Raw genomic sequence first — 16549 nt, 5'->3', positions numbered from 1 at the left:
TTATACCTGTTCTATCACAACCTGACTTCCAACTTCATTGTCGGGGTCTACGCCACCAACGTGCCTTTCTATCGCAAACCTATCATGGCTACAGCTGCATTCAAAACCACTGGGCGGTTGGCGTCGGTCAGAGCTAGTTCTTACTTTTGAATCCTCTTGTAGCTTTGAGTGGTTGACCGACATCTGGTTGTTGCTGGACCTGCTCCTTTTGGCCATTCGTATTCTTATCAAGAAACTCATAAGATCAGATCACGAGATTGGGCTTTCACCGTGTCTCTGGAGTTCAAGATCGCACACATTAAAGTGTCTGAAATCTCAACAGCTCCTTGCAAAGAAACACGAACTGGCAGTCGTCTTTCCAGCCACTACCTATACCTATGTTCATAGGTACTTACTCGTCACTCTCCTGGGCCGCGATCGGCACCGGATGGGATGGGATGGGACGGGCTCAGGCCTCCTCGAGATTTCCATGCTGACCTCCGCAGTAGCTCCAGTTTCACCACGTGCCGATACACAGGGAGTGCCGGTAACCCCGGGTGCGGGAAAGCCAGAATATCATACACTACATATCAAAGTGACTCTGCCGCAGTCTCAAGCACTCCCTCCCCATCGGATATCAGAGTGTTACCGTGTCCCTGCTAAAGAAGTTGGTTAACACGCAGTCACGCACATCTCACCGAGGACCCAGGGAGGTGAGGTGGTATGGCATGTATCGGTCTGATCATGCGAGGGCCTCTCTTCCCGTCACACATCCTACCTACCTACATACCTAGACTGCCTAGGCAGGCCTTCTAGGGCTGCATCGTCTCGATCATCGTCCGAGAGATCCTGGACCAGGCTATCGGGAGGCGACTCAATGTTGCGGGCTGTGTGAGTTTCGCGACCTCTATCGAGAAAGCCTAGGCTATAGGCAGTGCCATGAGTTGCGGACCAACTTCATAGGCAGTTTTGTCTTGTATATCTTGCCGCTGGGCCGAGTTGGTGGACGCCACTGCGGTTGATACCTTTGGTCCACGCACTGGAAGAGCGGTAACATTGGACAGGCTTACTCACTCGATATATATGTACGAGGGCGAGCAGCAAAACTACAAAGTCGCATTATACACTAACGACAGACACTCCTCGAAGGCTTTCACCAAAGCTGACATGATAAGAGTTGGTCTACTACAAGTTCCACGGTGCCCCAAACAATACTCAATCACTGAACCGCTCAGCTCCATTCACTCGTCAATATAATGCCGAACACAGTGTTCCTGTTCGTTGGCGTTCCGGGGATACCTCATCCACCTCCGGATATACCAGACACATACCTTAACAAACGGCTCCCTCCTCCTCGCCACATACGTACTTTCGACGTATGTGGCCCAGATCGCTCAGTCACTAACAGCAACCCGCCCACCTCCACGGTTGAGACCGAACTCCGTGCCAACATACCTTCCTTCCATTCTACTTTATGCACATCATTCAGCGGCAATATTGCCAGCGATTTTCGTTCACGCCACACCCTTGATTAGCCAATCCGGGCTGCCTGCTGAGGAGAGTGCTATCAGTTACGAAGCGTAGGTATATGCACGTCGGTCTATCGAGACAGCACCGTATCTTCTACCACCAAAATACATGTATCACTGCTAGAAGAGATGTGTGTTGTGGTTGTTGGGGGCCATTTGGGGGCGTGCTATCCGCTCGGAGTAAGCAAGTCGCCTCTTCGTTTTTGGTAGTATTTGGTGTGAGTGGCCGAGAATTAAACCGAACACGATAGGTATGATATGCCCCGGGTATGCTTTGGTGCGTATCACCTACCTCGTTTTCGATATGCCTTCTCTCGAGCGGTCCACACTCGATTTATTCCCAATTGGACTGGCCGCCCTCTACCTACTTCCGCTCGCATCTCAGTTACATGCGTCGGCGAGTCGAAAAGAGAATGTAGCATTGGGTGTAGGTAAGCACATTTGAGTATCAGTTTTCTCATCCCACCAATCGATGCTTATCTCCCTATACATGTACGGTTCGCCGAGTTGGGACGCCCGCTGCTTTTCTTCACTTACATACCTAAGGGGGACAAGACCTAGTAAGGTATACAGCACAAAGCTGAAGTCAGCGATGGGCAGGGTGGTTTACTTCACACATTATCTCTTGTCAAAGTGAATGCGCAGACCACAGAACTGATGAACACTGTTGGTTACTTCCGAACAGAAGCCACGAAGTAAAAAAAAAAGAAGAAAAAAAGGTCAATGGGCCTGACGCCCGCGGGCTTCTCTCGGGTTTGTTACATCACCTTTGCACCTTCTCATGTGACTGAACTGACCTTATTGCCTCTCTTCGGCATACCTCTATTGTTGGACTATGTCATCCACTTCAAGGCAGTGGGTGTTCTGGAATCACCAACACAAACCCTTTAGCCTTCTCTTCTCCTGACGATTAGGAGCGTGATTATTGTCCGATTCTTCGGGCGGGTCTTCTTACCACGCCCTGAGATGTTTATCATGTCCTATTTCACTGGGAAATATCACTCTGGGATAGCCGTCATACGGAAAAATGGTCTTCATTGTCTGGGTTCTTTTCTTTGTCTGAAGTCTCTTTGTGTAACTGAGTTGCACGATGGCGCGTCTGTTTTTTTGTGTTGTCCGTGCTTGAATGACCGGATGTCGTTAGCTCCGCTGTGCGCTACCAGACGCGTGGATTGTGTTGCGAGTGTCGGGGATATTCTGGGTAGAGTATAGTGCAACAAGAGCACGCGAAGCGCAGGTGATGAGTGACTGGTGAGTCGGGTCTTCCGAGTGCGTGTATTCGCAATAGTTGTAGGAGTCCCGGTTATTTCGGTGAGGACGATGTGCTACCTGGCGGCCTGGAGAGAAGAGAATGACAAGAAAGAGGTTGTCCATGGGTTGTCAGCAGTTGAAGGCATGCGACGTGTATATAACTCTTTGTGCAGCATGTACCTACATATGCCGGATATAGCGGCTCAAAGTTGAGGACGGAAGGATTACATTTATAATATGTCATCCTTGGTCAATTAAGTATCATTATAGGGCGCGCATTCGAAGTAGGATCACCGCATGTTCCTGACGAAATACCCCTTCTACATGCGCTGCGGGATGTGATGAGGTGAGGTACATGGCATCGGGGATGTCAGGCTCAGGCTTGTCAAATGTCTGAAGCCGCACAAGTCTGATCAGTTGACGTTAGTGACACTGGATCACAACTTTATATTCCCAGGATAAAGGTGTTGGACAAAAGTTATGGCGAGAATACCCAGTGACGCAAACATTGAAAAGACCAAGTTCAATTCAAGCTTTGTTTGGCATCAGTTGCCTGCGCTGGGCATTCGTGGTGTTGCAGAACTGAATGTTGAAGATGGAGGAAATTGTGAGGCGTTCGACGGCAGAAGAACGTGTGGGGACGAGGAAATGGAATTGGCCAGTAAGAGTGCTCAGTTCAGAGCTTCTTGCTCCACTGGTTCGAGAGATCGCGGCAGCTGCCGCACAGAGCGCCAAGACAGACGGCAACTTCACCTCAGGGGAAAACTGCCCCTGGCAGCTGTCAGCCTGCAGCTCATCTCGGCAAAGACGCCAAGCAGCGGATAGCGGGAGCGGGCGCTGGCGCTGATGTGAGGTGAGCGACTGCTGTAGGTTCACCTCCTCCCGCTCGCAACATCAGACTGTGACGTTTCTAGTTATAACGATCCAAATCCTCGACTAGCAATGCGCCAGATGTACTCATGGACAAACCCAGTGTCTAATGTGTGAAATCGCCAAGTCACAATTCGTCATGCTTCGGCAAGCCCAGGTCTATGGCTTCACAATGAATTCAGGGTGATCCTCCGACGACGTGGTAGCTCCCACAGAGGACGGGATGTTTGCTATAGTATAACAACGACATCACGTATCATGACAAGTACAAGAAGCGCCGGCGAACACCGATCGCGGCTTTCCATTGGTTTTGAGGAAACAATAGTTCTTTCCCCCAGGGAGTGGTTGATGTCTTGGCCACATGTCAGTCGCGGCTCCCAAAGTCCGATTCAAGGACCGCCTGACTCTTCCACTCAATCGAAATTTCAGAATCTTGGACAGTTTCTGACTACCGACCACTCGGTTGTGTCTTGGCCACGATTAGACTTTATTTAGACTGCGTGACTAAAGGCAACACCCCAGCACACATGGTATCCGGGGATGATCTCTTGGGAGGCCCTGTACTTCAAGTGTCACCTCGCCTATCCGGCTTGAAGTCAGACGGGATCTGCCAGATGAGCATGATGCAGAACTAGGGGGAAGCTACCTCTACATGTCTCTGAAAGCGAGTTGGTATAGTACACGCAGTCACTAGTGCAAAGCACCTCCCATCCTCCAGTGATTCTTCTGAGGAGTGAGCTGAGGTGAACTGAGGTGTTCTTTCCATTACGAAAATCTTACCGTGGGTCGGGAAAAGGGGCAAGAACGCCTCACCGCCCTATGGAGCATATCACACCTTCGCTTCAAGTGATGTTCTGATATTTAGTTGGGGAAAGAACTTCCCATAATGGCATCAAAGTCTACTGGCTTGGGTGAGCCCACCCCAGACATCCTCACCCAACAGCGATCCCGATTCCTTTTCCCCATGAATTATCCACTTTTCTTCTCTCTCCCCCTTGTCCGAGCTGTATCCGGAACTCATTTTCACCTTCAAGCCCGCGATCTCCAAAGCCTTCACTGGTGGCGGCCTGCAGCACCTCAAAGAACGTGCAGTTAGCCATCGTTGGGGTTTTACCTCCTCGTTTGGTTCGCGGCTTTTCACTCAACTCCTACGCTCCTTACTTGGCCCTTGATCTGCCAAACGACGCTCTTTTGCCTAACCTCTCATTATCCAAGTCTTTCTCTATTCTAACTTCGAGATGCTGCTATTCCCTGCCCTCCTTACCGCCGCTCTTGCGGCCACCGGCATAGCGGCTGCTATCCCTAGCCGTGACGACACTACGGGCAACAAAGGCACCGCTTCACTGCTGCAAGTCCGCAATCCGAGCTTCGAGTTCAGGCATGGCCCCCTTGCGTTGGCAAAAGCATACCAGAAGTTTGGCGCCCCGATGCCAGAGGATCTCAGGGCCGCCATCGCTAGGTTCCGCCTGAACCAGAAGCGAACGACCGGCACTATTGCAACGGATCCTGAGAAGCACGACGTCGAATATCTGACACCCATTTCCATTGGTACCCCATCGCAAAATCTCATTGTTGATTTCGACACAGGGTCTAGCGACCTCTGGGTCTTCAGCACGGAGATGTCCAAGAGTGATATCAAGGGCCAGAGTGTGTACGATCCGAACAACAGCTCCACATCTGAGAAGCTCCAGGGCTCAACTTGGGAGATCACTTACGGCGACGGCAGCTCCTCGAGTGGCGACGTCTACCTCGACACGGTCACGGTTGGCAGCTTGACTGTCCCTAACCAAGCCGTAGAGGCGGCCAAGAAGGTTTCAGACGAGTTCACCGACGACGCACACAATGATGGCTTGTTGGGTTTGGCCTTTACTTCTATCAACACAGTTCAGCCTACCCCACAGAACACTTTCTTTGACAACATCAAGGGCAGCCTTGACGCTCCTCTGTTTACCGTCGATCTGAAGCATGGGGCCCGTAAGCTGTCCCCCTGCCAAAGACCAATTCATGACAAGAAACTAACTCTTCTAACAAATAGCGGGCAGCTATAATTTCGGCTACATTGATCCCGCAGCATATATCGGCAACATCACTTGGACGCCTGTTGACAATAGCCAGGGCTTTTGGGGCTTCACCTCCCCAGGATATGCGGTTGGCACTGGAAGATTCCGCAATCACTCTATGAGTGGCATTGCCGACACCGGGACTACGCTACTGCTTCTACCCAAGTCTGTCGTCAGTGCATACTATAAGGAGGTCCAGGGCGCCCAGTATGACAGTAGCCAGGGCGGTTATATTTTCCCTTGCAGCCCTACTCCACCGGACTTTGTCTTTGCTGTCAACAACGGCAATGTTACTGTTCCAGGAGACATGCTCTCGTATGCACCAGTTGATAGTGCCAACCAAAACTGTTTTGGTGGCATCCAAAAGGATACAGGCATCGGCTTCTCGATTTTCGGCGACGTCGCGCTCAAGACTAGCTTTGTCGTGTTTGATGCTGGCGGCTTGCAGCTTGGTTGGGCGGCAAAGAATCTATGATTCGGGAGGATGGGTATGGTTGGACCATCCAGGAAGACTCATTTCCTCTTCGATGATCAGGAACGTTGAGTTCCTCTTTTGGCTCGAGTATATTTGTAATCTTAGTTGGGTGGCTTTCGTGTTACTTCCAGGTGGATAATACTTAATTTACAACTTTGAACAACTGCGAGATTCTGTTAAGGGCAATCGCGCAAGCCTCCGTTTGAACACAAGAAAGACATATGTTGAACCGTAAGAATATTTCCAACTCACATTCATTGTCGAGACGGGGTTTACATGGCAGTGTAATTCCCGGTCACTGTGTCGATTGCAACATGCAATTTAACCGAATGCTACAAAGGTATGTCAGGAACCAGCCTGAGCCTGTAGCATTAATCTACAACATTCAGCCGTAGAGTGCTCAAGTTAAGATAAGCTTTCCAAGATGTTATTTAAATATCTGAACATTAGCGTACCTTGGTTGGGTGAAATGATTAGTTGGTGAACTCCGCGTCTTCTGTTCCGCTATAGATAGGGTTAACTATAGACAACTTGTGATCTCGGATCACCTTGGATCCTGGATATCCTGTTAAGGCACCGGGCTCCCTTTGAGAGTCAACGGTATATAGGTACCATGCGATGATACGGGAACGGGTCGGCCCAAGAGTATAGCACGGCCCAGGGTTCCGGCTGGGATTCTTGTTATTCCTACCGTACTTGAGAACCGGGCATATGTGGACAGAATCGTGTTTCCGAATACCACACTCCATAGCATCCAGAGGAGAGGGGGGTAAACAGCGTAAAATAGAGAGAAAATACACATCCTCAAAAGCATATTAAGATGGGAGTCGTGTCTCTCTCGTTCATAGAGGAGTACCTCAACCATCCTCCTCCCGGTTTAACATGCTCTCCCACAGCACTGTGGTTCACGACTCGTGGTTCAAGATGTTCGGAATCGCAGCCCTTCTGCTATTGCTCCTAGCAACAACATTTGCAACAGCAGCGCCCAACTGCCCACCCCTCGGCCCCGTCTTCGAAAAGCCGCGAAACTTCAAGTCCAGCGCCGCCATCCGCGCCGCCCTCGCCAACCTGACCGAGACCTTCCAGGCCCGCGACGCCGACAACTCGGCCGCCGTCCGCGCCAACATTACGAGCTACAGCCTTGAGGTGTTCAGCATCAGCGACACCGACCCGGTCGTCTTCAGCTGGCACCACACCGCGCCCGCGCACGCCTCGAGCAATGTCACCAATGGCGGAGTCAAGGAGACGGACGCCGACACGGTCTATCGCCTGGGCAGCTTGACCAAGATCTTTACGGTTTATACGTGGCTGGCGCAGGACGGGGATGTGAGGTGGAATGAGCCGATTACCAAGTATGTGCCGGAGCTGGCGAAGGCGGCGGATAAGGCGAAGGATGATCCGGTCGGGAACGTGGCGTGGGGGGAGGTGACGGTGGGGAGTTTGGCTGGACAGCTTTCGGGGGCTGTGAGGGATTGTAAGTGCAGTGGTTCTCTTATGAGCAGAAGAAGATGTTTTGAGGGTGTCGAGGACTGACAGTGAGGATGGGACAACAAAAGATGGCCTGATGGGCGAACTTACTCAGACGGTGGACCAGAACACCGCGGTTCAGCTTGGGTTTCCGGCTCTGAATAGCTCGGATCCGACTCTGCCCAAGTGCGGCGTTTGGCCTCATTGTAACAGGACTGGTAAGTCCTGCGGCTTTTCCCAGTCAAGAGCTTTGAGGATCTAACCACTTGGCAGAATTCTTCTCCGGCCTCCTCTAAATCTACCCCTCCTACGCCCCCTTCACCACCCCAGCCTACACCAACACCGGCTTCCAAATCCTCGCCTACGCGCTCGAGTCCATCAAGGGCAAACCCTTCCAGACACTCATGGAGGAATCCATCCTCCACCCGCTCAACCTCTCCCACACCTTCTACAACAAGGCCCCCTCGAACCTCGGCATCATCCCCGGCCCCGGCACCCCCTCCGACGCCCAATGGGACTACCAACTCGGCGACGAAAACCCCGCCGGCAACATGTACTCCTCCGTCCGGGACATCTCCGCCCTCGGACGCTCCATCATGCGCTCCACGCTGCTGGCTCCCGTGCTCACCAACCGCTGGCTCAAGCCGGCCGCCTTGACTTCCGAACCCAACGCCGGCGTCGGCTACCCCTGGGGCATCCGGCGCATCGTTTTGTCCAGTGTAACCAACGGCAAGCGCGTCGTGGACGCGTACAACAAGGCCGGGAGAATCGGGTACTACAACTCGCTGCTGAACCTGCTGCCGGACTACGGCGTCGGCTTTTCCGTTTTGCTGGCTGGCCCGAACCTGCCCGCCAACGCGAACTTCAACCTCGCGGATGTGCTGGGCGAGCAGTTGTTGCCGGCGTTGGAGGCGGCGGCGCGGGAGCAGGCGCAGGATACCTATGGCGGGAGTTACTACTCAAACGGCGGCGGGAACTCGTCACTGAAAATCACCACCCAGCCTGACCGCCCGGGCCTGGGCATCGAGAACTGGGTGTCCAACGGGACGGACATGCAGTATGTTGCTGTGGTGCTGGCGGCGGGGTACGCGCCCGTGAATCCCTCGATTAGACTGTACCCGACGGGTTTGGAGACGACGGTGATCCCGGGGGAGATGGATCGGGAGAATGGACGGGCGGCGACAAAGGGGAAGAGGGTGGCGTATAAGGCCGTGTTTGAGGACTTGAACGTGCCGAGCAGGACGCCCCCGAGTATGTTCTCGACGGACTGTGGGAGCTGGGTCAGCTTGACGGGGGTCACGTATGGGAGTATGCCGCTGGATCAGTTCTTTTTTGAGGTGGATGGGAGTGGGAGGGTGGTGAGTATTGAGAATGCGGCGTTGAGGATGGTGATGAGGAAGGGGTGAAGGGAGGATATAAGGGGGTCTGTGAAGTGGAAGTCCGGGGCTGGTTGGGGGAGGGAGGGTAGCAGAGGTTGGAAAATGATTTGGATGATGAACTCCAGGAGATGGACGTGGATGCTTTGCTCCAGGGACACTTGTTGGGGACAAAATGCGCAGAGGGCAGAAGGATGCAGACGATAAAAGAGACCGATGCACTCAATTTCCGCTGTTTGATAGTGTTCCTGAAAGTGACACCCGCATCGGCATCGCAAATGCATTGAATTCGTACCGACGACAAATGAGGTTGAGAAAGCAAAGTCGAGCTCGTCGAGCGCGAAGCATGATGGTTGTGTTGTTGGTTGTGTTGTAATGAGAAATTACGTCACTGTAACTTGTTGTACATAATGCAAAGATCCGACGCTGTATGTCAACAAATCCCAAAGGTTGTGTAGTGTAGTGGTTATCACTCTGGATTTTGAAACTTCAAAACTTTCAATTCTTCCAGTAACCCCGGTTCGAACCCGGGCACGACCTCAATTTTTTCACTTTTTTTTCCTTTTTGCTTTTACCACGCATATTACCAGCGTCGGCGACCGGCGTTTCCTTTGGTTTCCGATGACTTCGATGCCTCACAGCGCCAAGCTATGCCAGATGATGACATGGCGTGAACCCCACTTGGCCCCTTTTTTTGAGCTGGAGCTTCCCGAGCTACGGTGTAGATCTCCACCGTCGGAGACATCGGGTGGGAGACAAGAGGGGAGCTCTTAAGCGCTTCCACCGACGCTCCACCTCAACAATCAAATCGGACCTTATCCGTTCAATCGGGTATGGTGTAGCGGTAACATCGTTGACTCTCACTTCCCAGGAGTGACTGCTCTCTCAACAGCCCCGGGTTCGACTCCCGGTATCCGAGTCTCAAACAACATCTTTTTTTTTCATCTTTTTTTTCTCCGTCACCACTTATTCTTTTTGCCAATGACGCAATCATTCATGTTTTTCTTCGTACACAGTCAATGACATGACTGAATGCCCGGGTCATCGTCTCATTATTCATTAGCATCAGAATTATACCAAAAACATATCCATGCAATCTTCCCTTCTTCTTCTTCTTCCTCCTCTCTTACACAAACACCCCAAAATCATTGACTTCCCTCCCCCGCAACCGAGCATGAACGCCTATCTGTCCTTGATCACCTGCATCAATCGTCCGTACCACCCACATCGTTCGCCTTTTTACCTTTCGCCATGAACCAAAGTCTATAACATACGCTTATTGTCAGCAACACTTTCTTGAGATTCATCAACATCAAAATCAACGCCGAAAAAAATGACTTACCCTCAGCCGGACTCCCCAAAGGAAATGGATCCGTCATCGACCTCGGCATCCCCATCGTTGTCGTCGGCATAGGTGGCGACGCTCTCCCTCTCTTGTTGTTTTCATTCGCAGTAGCCAGGTAATAACTCTCGGGCTCATCCGTCATCTCCAAGTACGATGCTGGGTTCTCCGACCACGATGACGACGTGCAATGGCTGGGCGCTGCTGCTGCTTGAAATTGGAACTGGAAGTGGGCGTGTGGTGTGTCATGGTATGGTGGCATGACGGGAATGAGCGTCGGCTCGACGGTGGGCGGAGGAGGAGTAGGTGGTGGATCTTCCCAGTAGGGCGGGTTTCGGTCTTGGTCTAGGAGGTCGTCGTCTTTTGCTTCTGCTGGTGACCTGGTGGCGGTGGAAGATGAAGACTGTCGTCTTTGGCAATCGCAACCGGAGGACTTGCTTGGGGAGCTTGATGATGATGATGATGGTGATGACGAGGAGGCTGGCTTCGGTTGTTGTGGTTCTTGTGAAGAACCTGTCGAGGTCGAGGCCTTCTCGGCGATGCTATCAACCCAGATGCGCGACTCCATTTCGTTCCACCTGCTGATCGCCGTGTCGATGATGAGCTGCTCCAGGTCCGTTGTTCCCTCGAGGTTGATTCCGAGCTTGGTGGATCCTAGAAAGACAAGATCTTGGGCGAGCGTGCGGACCAGTTGGTTCTTCGTGGACAGCCATAGTGTTGGACTCTGCTGGAACTCGGAGCTGAGGAGATTCGAAGGGGAAGTACTCGACGACGAGGAGTTGAAGGTGGTGATGGTGGTGGTAGGCGATGGTGAATATCCCATTCCCAGAACAGCTCCAAGCACCAGATGGAAGAGGACCTGGCATGGCTCTGGGGAGAGATTAGAGAGATATTGGGGGGTTAGGATGCCATCCAGCCTCCTGATCAGATGAGATCGGGACTCGTGGCGTGCGGGATACGCCTGCTTTTGGCGTGAGCTGCTGCCCTTGCTGTTCCTCCGTCCACGGTGTGCTAGAGATGCTGCTAGTACGAAACTGCGGAACTCGGGGATGATGTCGTTGCCTCTGGACTCGTCTGGGAACTGGATGGACAGAAGGCTTGAGCAGCAAAGGCCGGTAATGTGACCGTTGGGTAGGCTGGAGTCGGGGTCCTTGAGCCATGAGACCAGGGCCCGGTTGAAAGTGGCCTGATCGGACTTGAGTGAGAAGCTGGCGGAAGCTGCTATCCGAGAGAGCAGGCCGCTCGTTCTCGTTACGAAGGCGTCGAGTTGCATGTTGCTGGATTCGGAAGGGTGGTTGATGTTGACGATGTTGTCCTCGATATTCAGGATGGATGGAAGACTGGGCGGGCACGGAGTTTCGTGGTCGGGACACTTGGCTTATATGAGCTCATGGTTCAAGATCAGGTGGGGTGAGAGATGGGTAAGGGGAGTAGAAGAGGGAAGAAAGACTAGGCTGGGCTTGGTAGGTATGTATAAGTCATACCTGGATGATGTGACACTTGGAGCAAGCCCTCTGACGTCGAAGAAGCTCTTGGTCCTCCCGTGATTCTTGCGGTGTGGAGCTGGGTCTAGACCATTCGTGATGTACGGGTCGGTCAGTTGCCCGGAAGCAGTGAGTAGACCGAACTGGGAAAGGGAGATCTGGTCTGCAGCGGCTTTGATCGTTCACGACGCCCGGCATTTATGAGTGTGGCTGCCGTGGGTACTTATTTAGAAGTGGTGGCGGCGGGACTAGTGTGCCTTTGTGAGCACGCTAGAGGGTGACGGGAGAGGAACACAGCTCAATACAATTTCAGGTTGGCAGTAGCACGTATAATAGCTTGGAGCATTGCCAAATAAAGAGCGGGATGCCGGTAGTTTGGACAAAGCAGCAGACAGAGGCTGGCTGAGAAGAGGAGTCGGGTGGCACAAGCTGCTTGAAACTTGGACGACAAGCACGACCGAGAGTTCCGTATCTGGTTAGCTCTTATAGGGGATGGCTTCCATGGTGGAAGAAGGGCATGGTCCAGGGATGGTGGATTGATATTGGAATGGGATGGAGGTGGAATGGAAGACCGGAGAGGAACCATGGTTCTCGCTGTTGTCCAACTGTGGATAGAGTCACGGTGTGTTGAGCCTGTAGGGTGCCGAGACACATGAGCCGGGCAACGTTCAGTTAAGGGCAAACCAGGCGTTCGGGTCAGGGGAGCAGGGTTCCATTGCTGAGCTTCATCATGGGGCCCAGGAGATTTGGAGGAGTGATGTGGTGAAAGTGAAAGGATTCGTAGCCACATCGCCATCGTGAGCAGGTAGGTGTTTGCAAGGGTTCAATTTTAGAAACCTGTCTGGATGAGTGAGGAGCAAGTAACAACAAGGCACGCGGAGACCACGCCACCGCAGATGGGCTTCAGCATCCTTCTGACTCTGCTTGTACAAACATGGAATCCAGACAAGACCTGAAAGATGGAGTTGTTTCGCGTATCGTGAGTCTTTCCTCTAGCGTTGGGTTCCACTCGCTTTTGCCTCGCTTCCACCGTTCCACGCCCTTGTTGGCAAGTATCGTCGCCGTATTCCGCAGTCGGTGTCGTTTCGGAGAGTTGTTGGGATGTCGAATTCTGGAAGTGGAAGAAAAGGCCCATGCTGGATGGAGCAAAAAGGGTCGCTGATCAGGGTTCTCACCGGCGCCATCGTAATGAGGGTTGGCAAGGTTGGCTCGTGGCCCATGGATTGCTGTATGAAATGGGCTGGCGGCCGCGGCCTCTCAGTGGTCAGTGCGGTGCCAAAACCTTGAAGAGCACTCCTGCCAAGCCTCGACCCAGAGCCTGCCCGTATCCACTTGCAGCGCTAGCGACCCAATCAGGGACGTGGGGTCAGCCATGGCAAGCTGAAGGCTCCCGCGGCTGCGCACCAGGCCAGCTGAAAACACTGCAACTTGGCTCCCGATTTGGAAACCCAATCTTGAACCTTGCAACTCCACGCCAACTCCTGCCGCGACAAGCTGCACCGCAACTCAACTGCCTCCTCCATCACGCTCCGTCATCGCGATCATGTCATGCCTTGTTCCCTGCCAGTCCGTTTCGTCCTTCCATCCATCTAATCAGAAGAAATGAATAAGCCGAACAGCATCGTCAATCCCACCGACCCCGCCTCACCGTTCCCTGACGAGCTTGGTTGAGCCGCATGCGCACAGTTCTCCCGCCCTTCCATCGAGGACAACTGTCCAACAAGTCGTTGTCCTGCTGTTCCAGATTGACGTGGCACTGGCAGCAGATCGTGCTTTTGTCCGACCGACGGGACCCACGAGCCATCTACACTCTACCATGCCGCGCTGAATTGGAACTACAAACTGCCAACTAGTCCATCGACGAAGCTCTGCGACGGGTACCCGACGAGGTGTGATGACGGCATTCACCATGTCTACACCAATTGTCTGAACCGGACAGACGGCGCTAAGCATAGTCTTTAGCTTCCCTTGACGATGACTTGTCGCATCTCAGAACCCCATCGACGTTGTTGCTGCTGGCTTCAAGCACACAATGAAGCTGGTGGGATGTTGGGAGCATCAGCAGGCACACCGCAATCGTCACATGGAAGCGTGTCGAGCGAGGTGTGTGTGTGCTATGGGACGACGGCCCACGGTTCAGCATAATGATCGGGGCAAACCCCACGGGCCGCGACAGATGGAAGACACGCATCATGTTACACGGCATCAACAATCACTATAGCATCCTCTACATACTGCGCAGGCTTAATGCCTGGAGGATATCAGTGCTCCATCAAGTCGAGATGTCCTGATAACAGCCCAGCTGACCACGAGCACAGCATACTGCTCCAGGTCATCCACCGAGACCACTGAAAGCCTTGACCAATGGCAACAGTCCATATTGTCTCTCCCTCGGGTGGCTTTCCGGACGTCCTCACTCAGTGTCATCACCTCGGCCTTGGAGATGCGTGTCCTCTGGGCTGGCACGGCTGGGTAGATTTAGACCTAAAACGATATGCACGGCTTCCCGACGACGCCTCAATCACTTCCTTGCACGCCTTGCACCATGTGCTCAAAAGGCCAGAACGCTCCATGAGAGCTCCTCGTTCTGGACCTCTTGTTGACATGTGCACAAACTGTTCCATCTGTCCGTTCGAGCAAATCCCCGGACTCTGCTCCGAATGCTGTCCCGAGTACCGTTGATTTTTACCGCGTTACGAGCGCATCTATTCTCGGGAGCTTCAAGAGCTTCAGGGACATAGCCGGAATTAGCTATCTGACGTGTTAAGCTAGCGCAGCCCATCCGCTTTTGACCTTATTCCGAAACCTCGGCAAGGGCCGTTCCAGATGCTTGTTTTCTTGCCAGTCTTCGCTTCTTAGGCGCTTGAGAGATGGGCTGACCATCGACGTCACTTGGATCACTTGTGTCTCTCATGGAATCTTCGTCCGCCTTGGGATCCTTGTCTTCCATGGGCAGCTCAAAGTCAAGGATGGCGACAGCTTGACCCTCCGCCGGATGCTCAGCCGGGTCGACGGGATCGTTGCGAGCAAAGACTGACAGAACGTTGTCATACTCCAGCCTGGCTGAGTCTACCAGCGGTTCGCCGCCAAGGCCGTCTCCTTTCCAAACTTGTCGGTAATCGGCGTATCCACCAGCTTTGGTGGCCCTCAGGATCCGCATGCTCTTCGTGGTCGAGTCTGGAAGGATTGCGTATAAATCGCCGGTTTTGCTGATGGCTACTTGACCACGTTTGCTGCCTTCGGTGATGACTTGCAGTGCCCGCTGCGTCCACGTCCCTAGTCACCGTCAATCGGCTTTGCCAGCAATATCACAACCGTAGCACAGCGGTAACTTACCATCTGACGACCGGTAATAATGTTTCCACAGGTACGTCCCCCCTTCATTCATCATATCTCTGTTCAAGACGTGTACACCCCCTTCTTGGTCAACTGCTTGTGCCTCTTGGTTCATCAGGCCCTTGCCCTTGGGTACGTCAAAGACAACGATCCCATTGCAGTCATTTGTCATGGTGCGCCCTTTCCCCCGTACGTCGATGGGAAACTTGGCAGGATCCCTCAAGTCGGCAATCACTTCACCCCGGCCGTTTCTCCATGCGTATCCACCGGCGTCGCTATACGCATAACAAATGTTATGGTTGTTTTCGGCCCCGTTTGGTCCCGCCTGCTGCTTGTGTTTGGTATCGAGCGGATCGTCCCACCCCGGATAATCCACAAAGCCTCGATATACCCAAGTGACGTGGAGGACCCCGTCACGGGAGGTCATCCCGTTGACGTATGGATTGCTCTGAATCCCTGTCAGGTAGGGGCCGATGTACTTGTAGCGACCGTTTTTGCCATTATAGGTGTAAAGATGGTCGTTGCCGAGTCCAGCCTTGCCGTCACGGTGGGAGAAGAACATGTCCTCGCCGAGGAAGCCGAATCGGGGGTATGTCACGTCGCGGAGGGGCTTGTGGGTGGATGGGATTCCCGGGAGGTAGTCAAGAGTGACCGAGAAGATGTCTGGACGCCAACTGACGGTACAGGGTTGAGTGGCTACGTCCCGCCTTGAGTAGCGGTATCGAAGGCTGTTCCGTCATTGTATTGGTGTGGCGGTAAACAAACAAAACAGCTGGTGGGAGAAAGGAGGGAGACGCAACTCACATGTCACAGTGATGATCGAATGCGAGGTGGATCGTTCCGTCACCGGGGCAGATTCCAAGCGAAATGGTGTTATGACCATCGTCATCGGTTTGCTTGTAGTCACGAAGCTCGAGGACTTCCCACTCGTAGGCCGATTCTGCCCTGACTTCGTCTTCGTTGTCTAGGACAGGCGCGTCGGAACGGGGCCGTAACTGTCTCCTGGCCACGCAAAGATACAGAGCGTCGCCATCGTCTGGCCCGGCGTTGGACCAGTATGTTGCGTACTGGTGGCCCTTGAAGGTGACTATAGCGTCCTGCTGGAAGGCGTATGCGTTGAGTTTGTGTTTGCGACCTGGGGTGGTAGACTGACATCCCAATTTTGTGATGACGGGTTGAGGCAGCTGCACGTGTGCGGTATCGTTGTTTTGGTGCCCTAGCTTCGGCATGGAGTCGTTGGGAGACATCTTTGCGCGGAGGACGACAGTCACCACCAGTGAACGATAAAATCCCAAATACACCGTGTTATGGATAGTTCATGGGAGGTAAGGTAAAGAGGACAGAAGCTCATCCCATGACATGCACACCTACCAAATTCAC

The 16549-nt window shown here is 53.1% G+C and overlaps 4 protein-coding genes and 2 non-coding genes across 6 annotated transcripts; 4 read left to right on the top strand and 2 right to left on the bottom strand.

Moving 5' to 3' along the window:
• The first annotated feature begins 4496 nt into the window (after positions 1 to 4496).
• On the top strand, positions 4497 to 6235 carry B0H65DRAFT_56445 (aspartic peptidase domain-containing protein). Its single transcript, XM_062830255.1, has 2 exons — positions 4497 to 5603; positions 5665 to 6235. Exons 1-2 carry the CDS (start codon positions 4868 to 4870, stop codon positions 6162 to 6164), a joined length of 1236 nt encoding a protein of 411 aa, XP_062687104.1. The 5' UTR covers positions 4497 to 4867; the 3' UTR covers positions 6165 to 6235.
• An 853-nt stretch (positions 6236 to 7088) lies between these two features.
• B0H65DRAFT_555101 (beta-lactamase/transpeptidase-like protein) lies at positions 7089 to 9529 on the top strand (the record flags this gene model as incomplete). The annotated part of the gene is made up of 3 exons (XM_062830012.1): positions 7089 to 7638; positions 7721 to 7849; positions 7962 to 9529. 3 exons carry the CDS (start codon positions 7089 to 7091, stop codon positions 9035 to 9037), a joined length of 1755 nt encoding a protein of 584 aa, XP_062687103.1. The 3' UTR covers positions 9038 to 9529.
• Positions 9456 to 9547, top strand: B0H65DRAFT_t50. The gene has a single exon. It is a non-coding gene; the product is annotated as a tRNA-Gln (tRNA).
• Positions 9548 to 9834: 287 nt separating this feature from the next.
• Positions 9835 to 9926, top strand: B0H65DRAFT_t51. Its single transcript has one exon. It is a non-coding gene; the product is annotated as a tRNA-Glu (tRNA).
• A 207-nt stretch (positions 9927 to 10133) lies between these two features.
• Positions 10134 to 11622, bottom strand: B0H65DRAFT_415766 (uncharacterized protein; the record flags this gene model as incomplete). Its single annotated transcript, XM_062824002.1, has 2 exons — positions 10134 to 10270; positions 10350 to 11622. The coding sequence occupies 2 exons, from the start codon at positions 11620 to 11622 to the stop codon at positions 10134 to 10136; spliced, it is 1410 nt and encodes a 469-aa protein (XP_062687102.1).
• Positions 11623 to 14627: 3005 nt separating this feature from the next.
• Positions 14628 to 16416, bottom strand: B0H65DRAFT_414838 (uncharacterized protein; the record flags this gene model as incomplete). Its single annotated transcript, XM_062823945.1, has 3 exons — positions 14628 to 15109; positions 15170 to 15897; positions 15974 to 16416. 3 exons carry the CDS (start codon positions 16414 to 16416, stop codon positions 14628 to 14630), a joined length of 1653 nt encoding a protein of 550 aa, XP_062687101.1.
• Between the last annotated feature and the right edge of the window lie 133 nt (positions 16417 to 16549).

This window comes from Neurospora tetraspora, assembly GCF_033439725.1.
Source record: "Neurospora tetraspora strain CBS 560.94 chromosome Unknown B0H65scaffold_1, whole genome shotgun sequence".
Classification (NCBI taxonomy): Eukaryota; Fungi; Ascomycota; class Sordariomycetes; order Sordariales; family Sordariaceae; genus Neurospora; species Neurospora tetraspora.
This window is presented reverse-complemented; position numbering and strand designations above follow the sequence as displayed.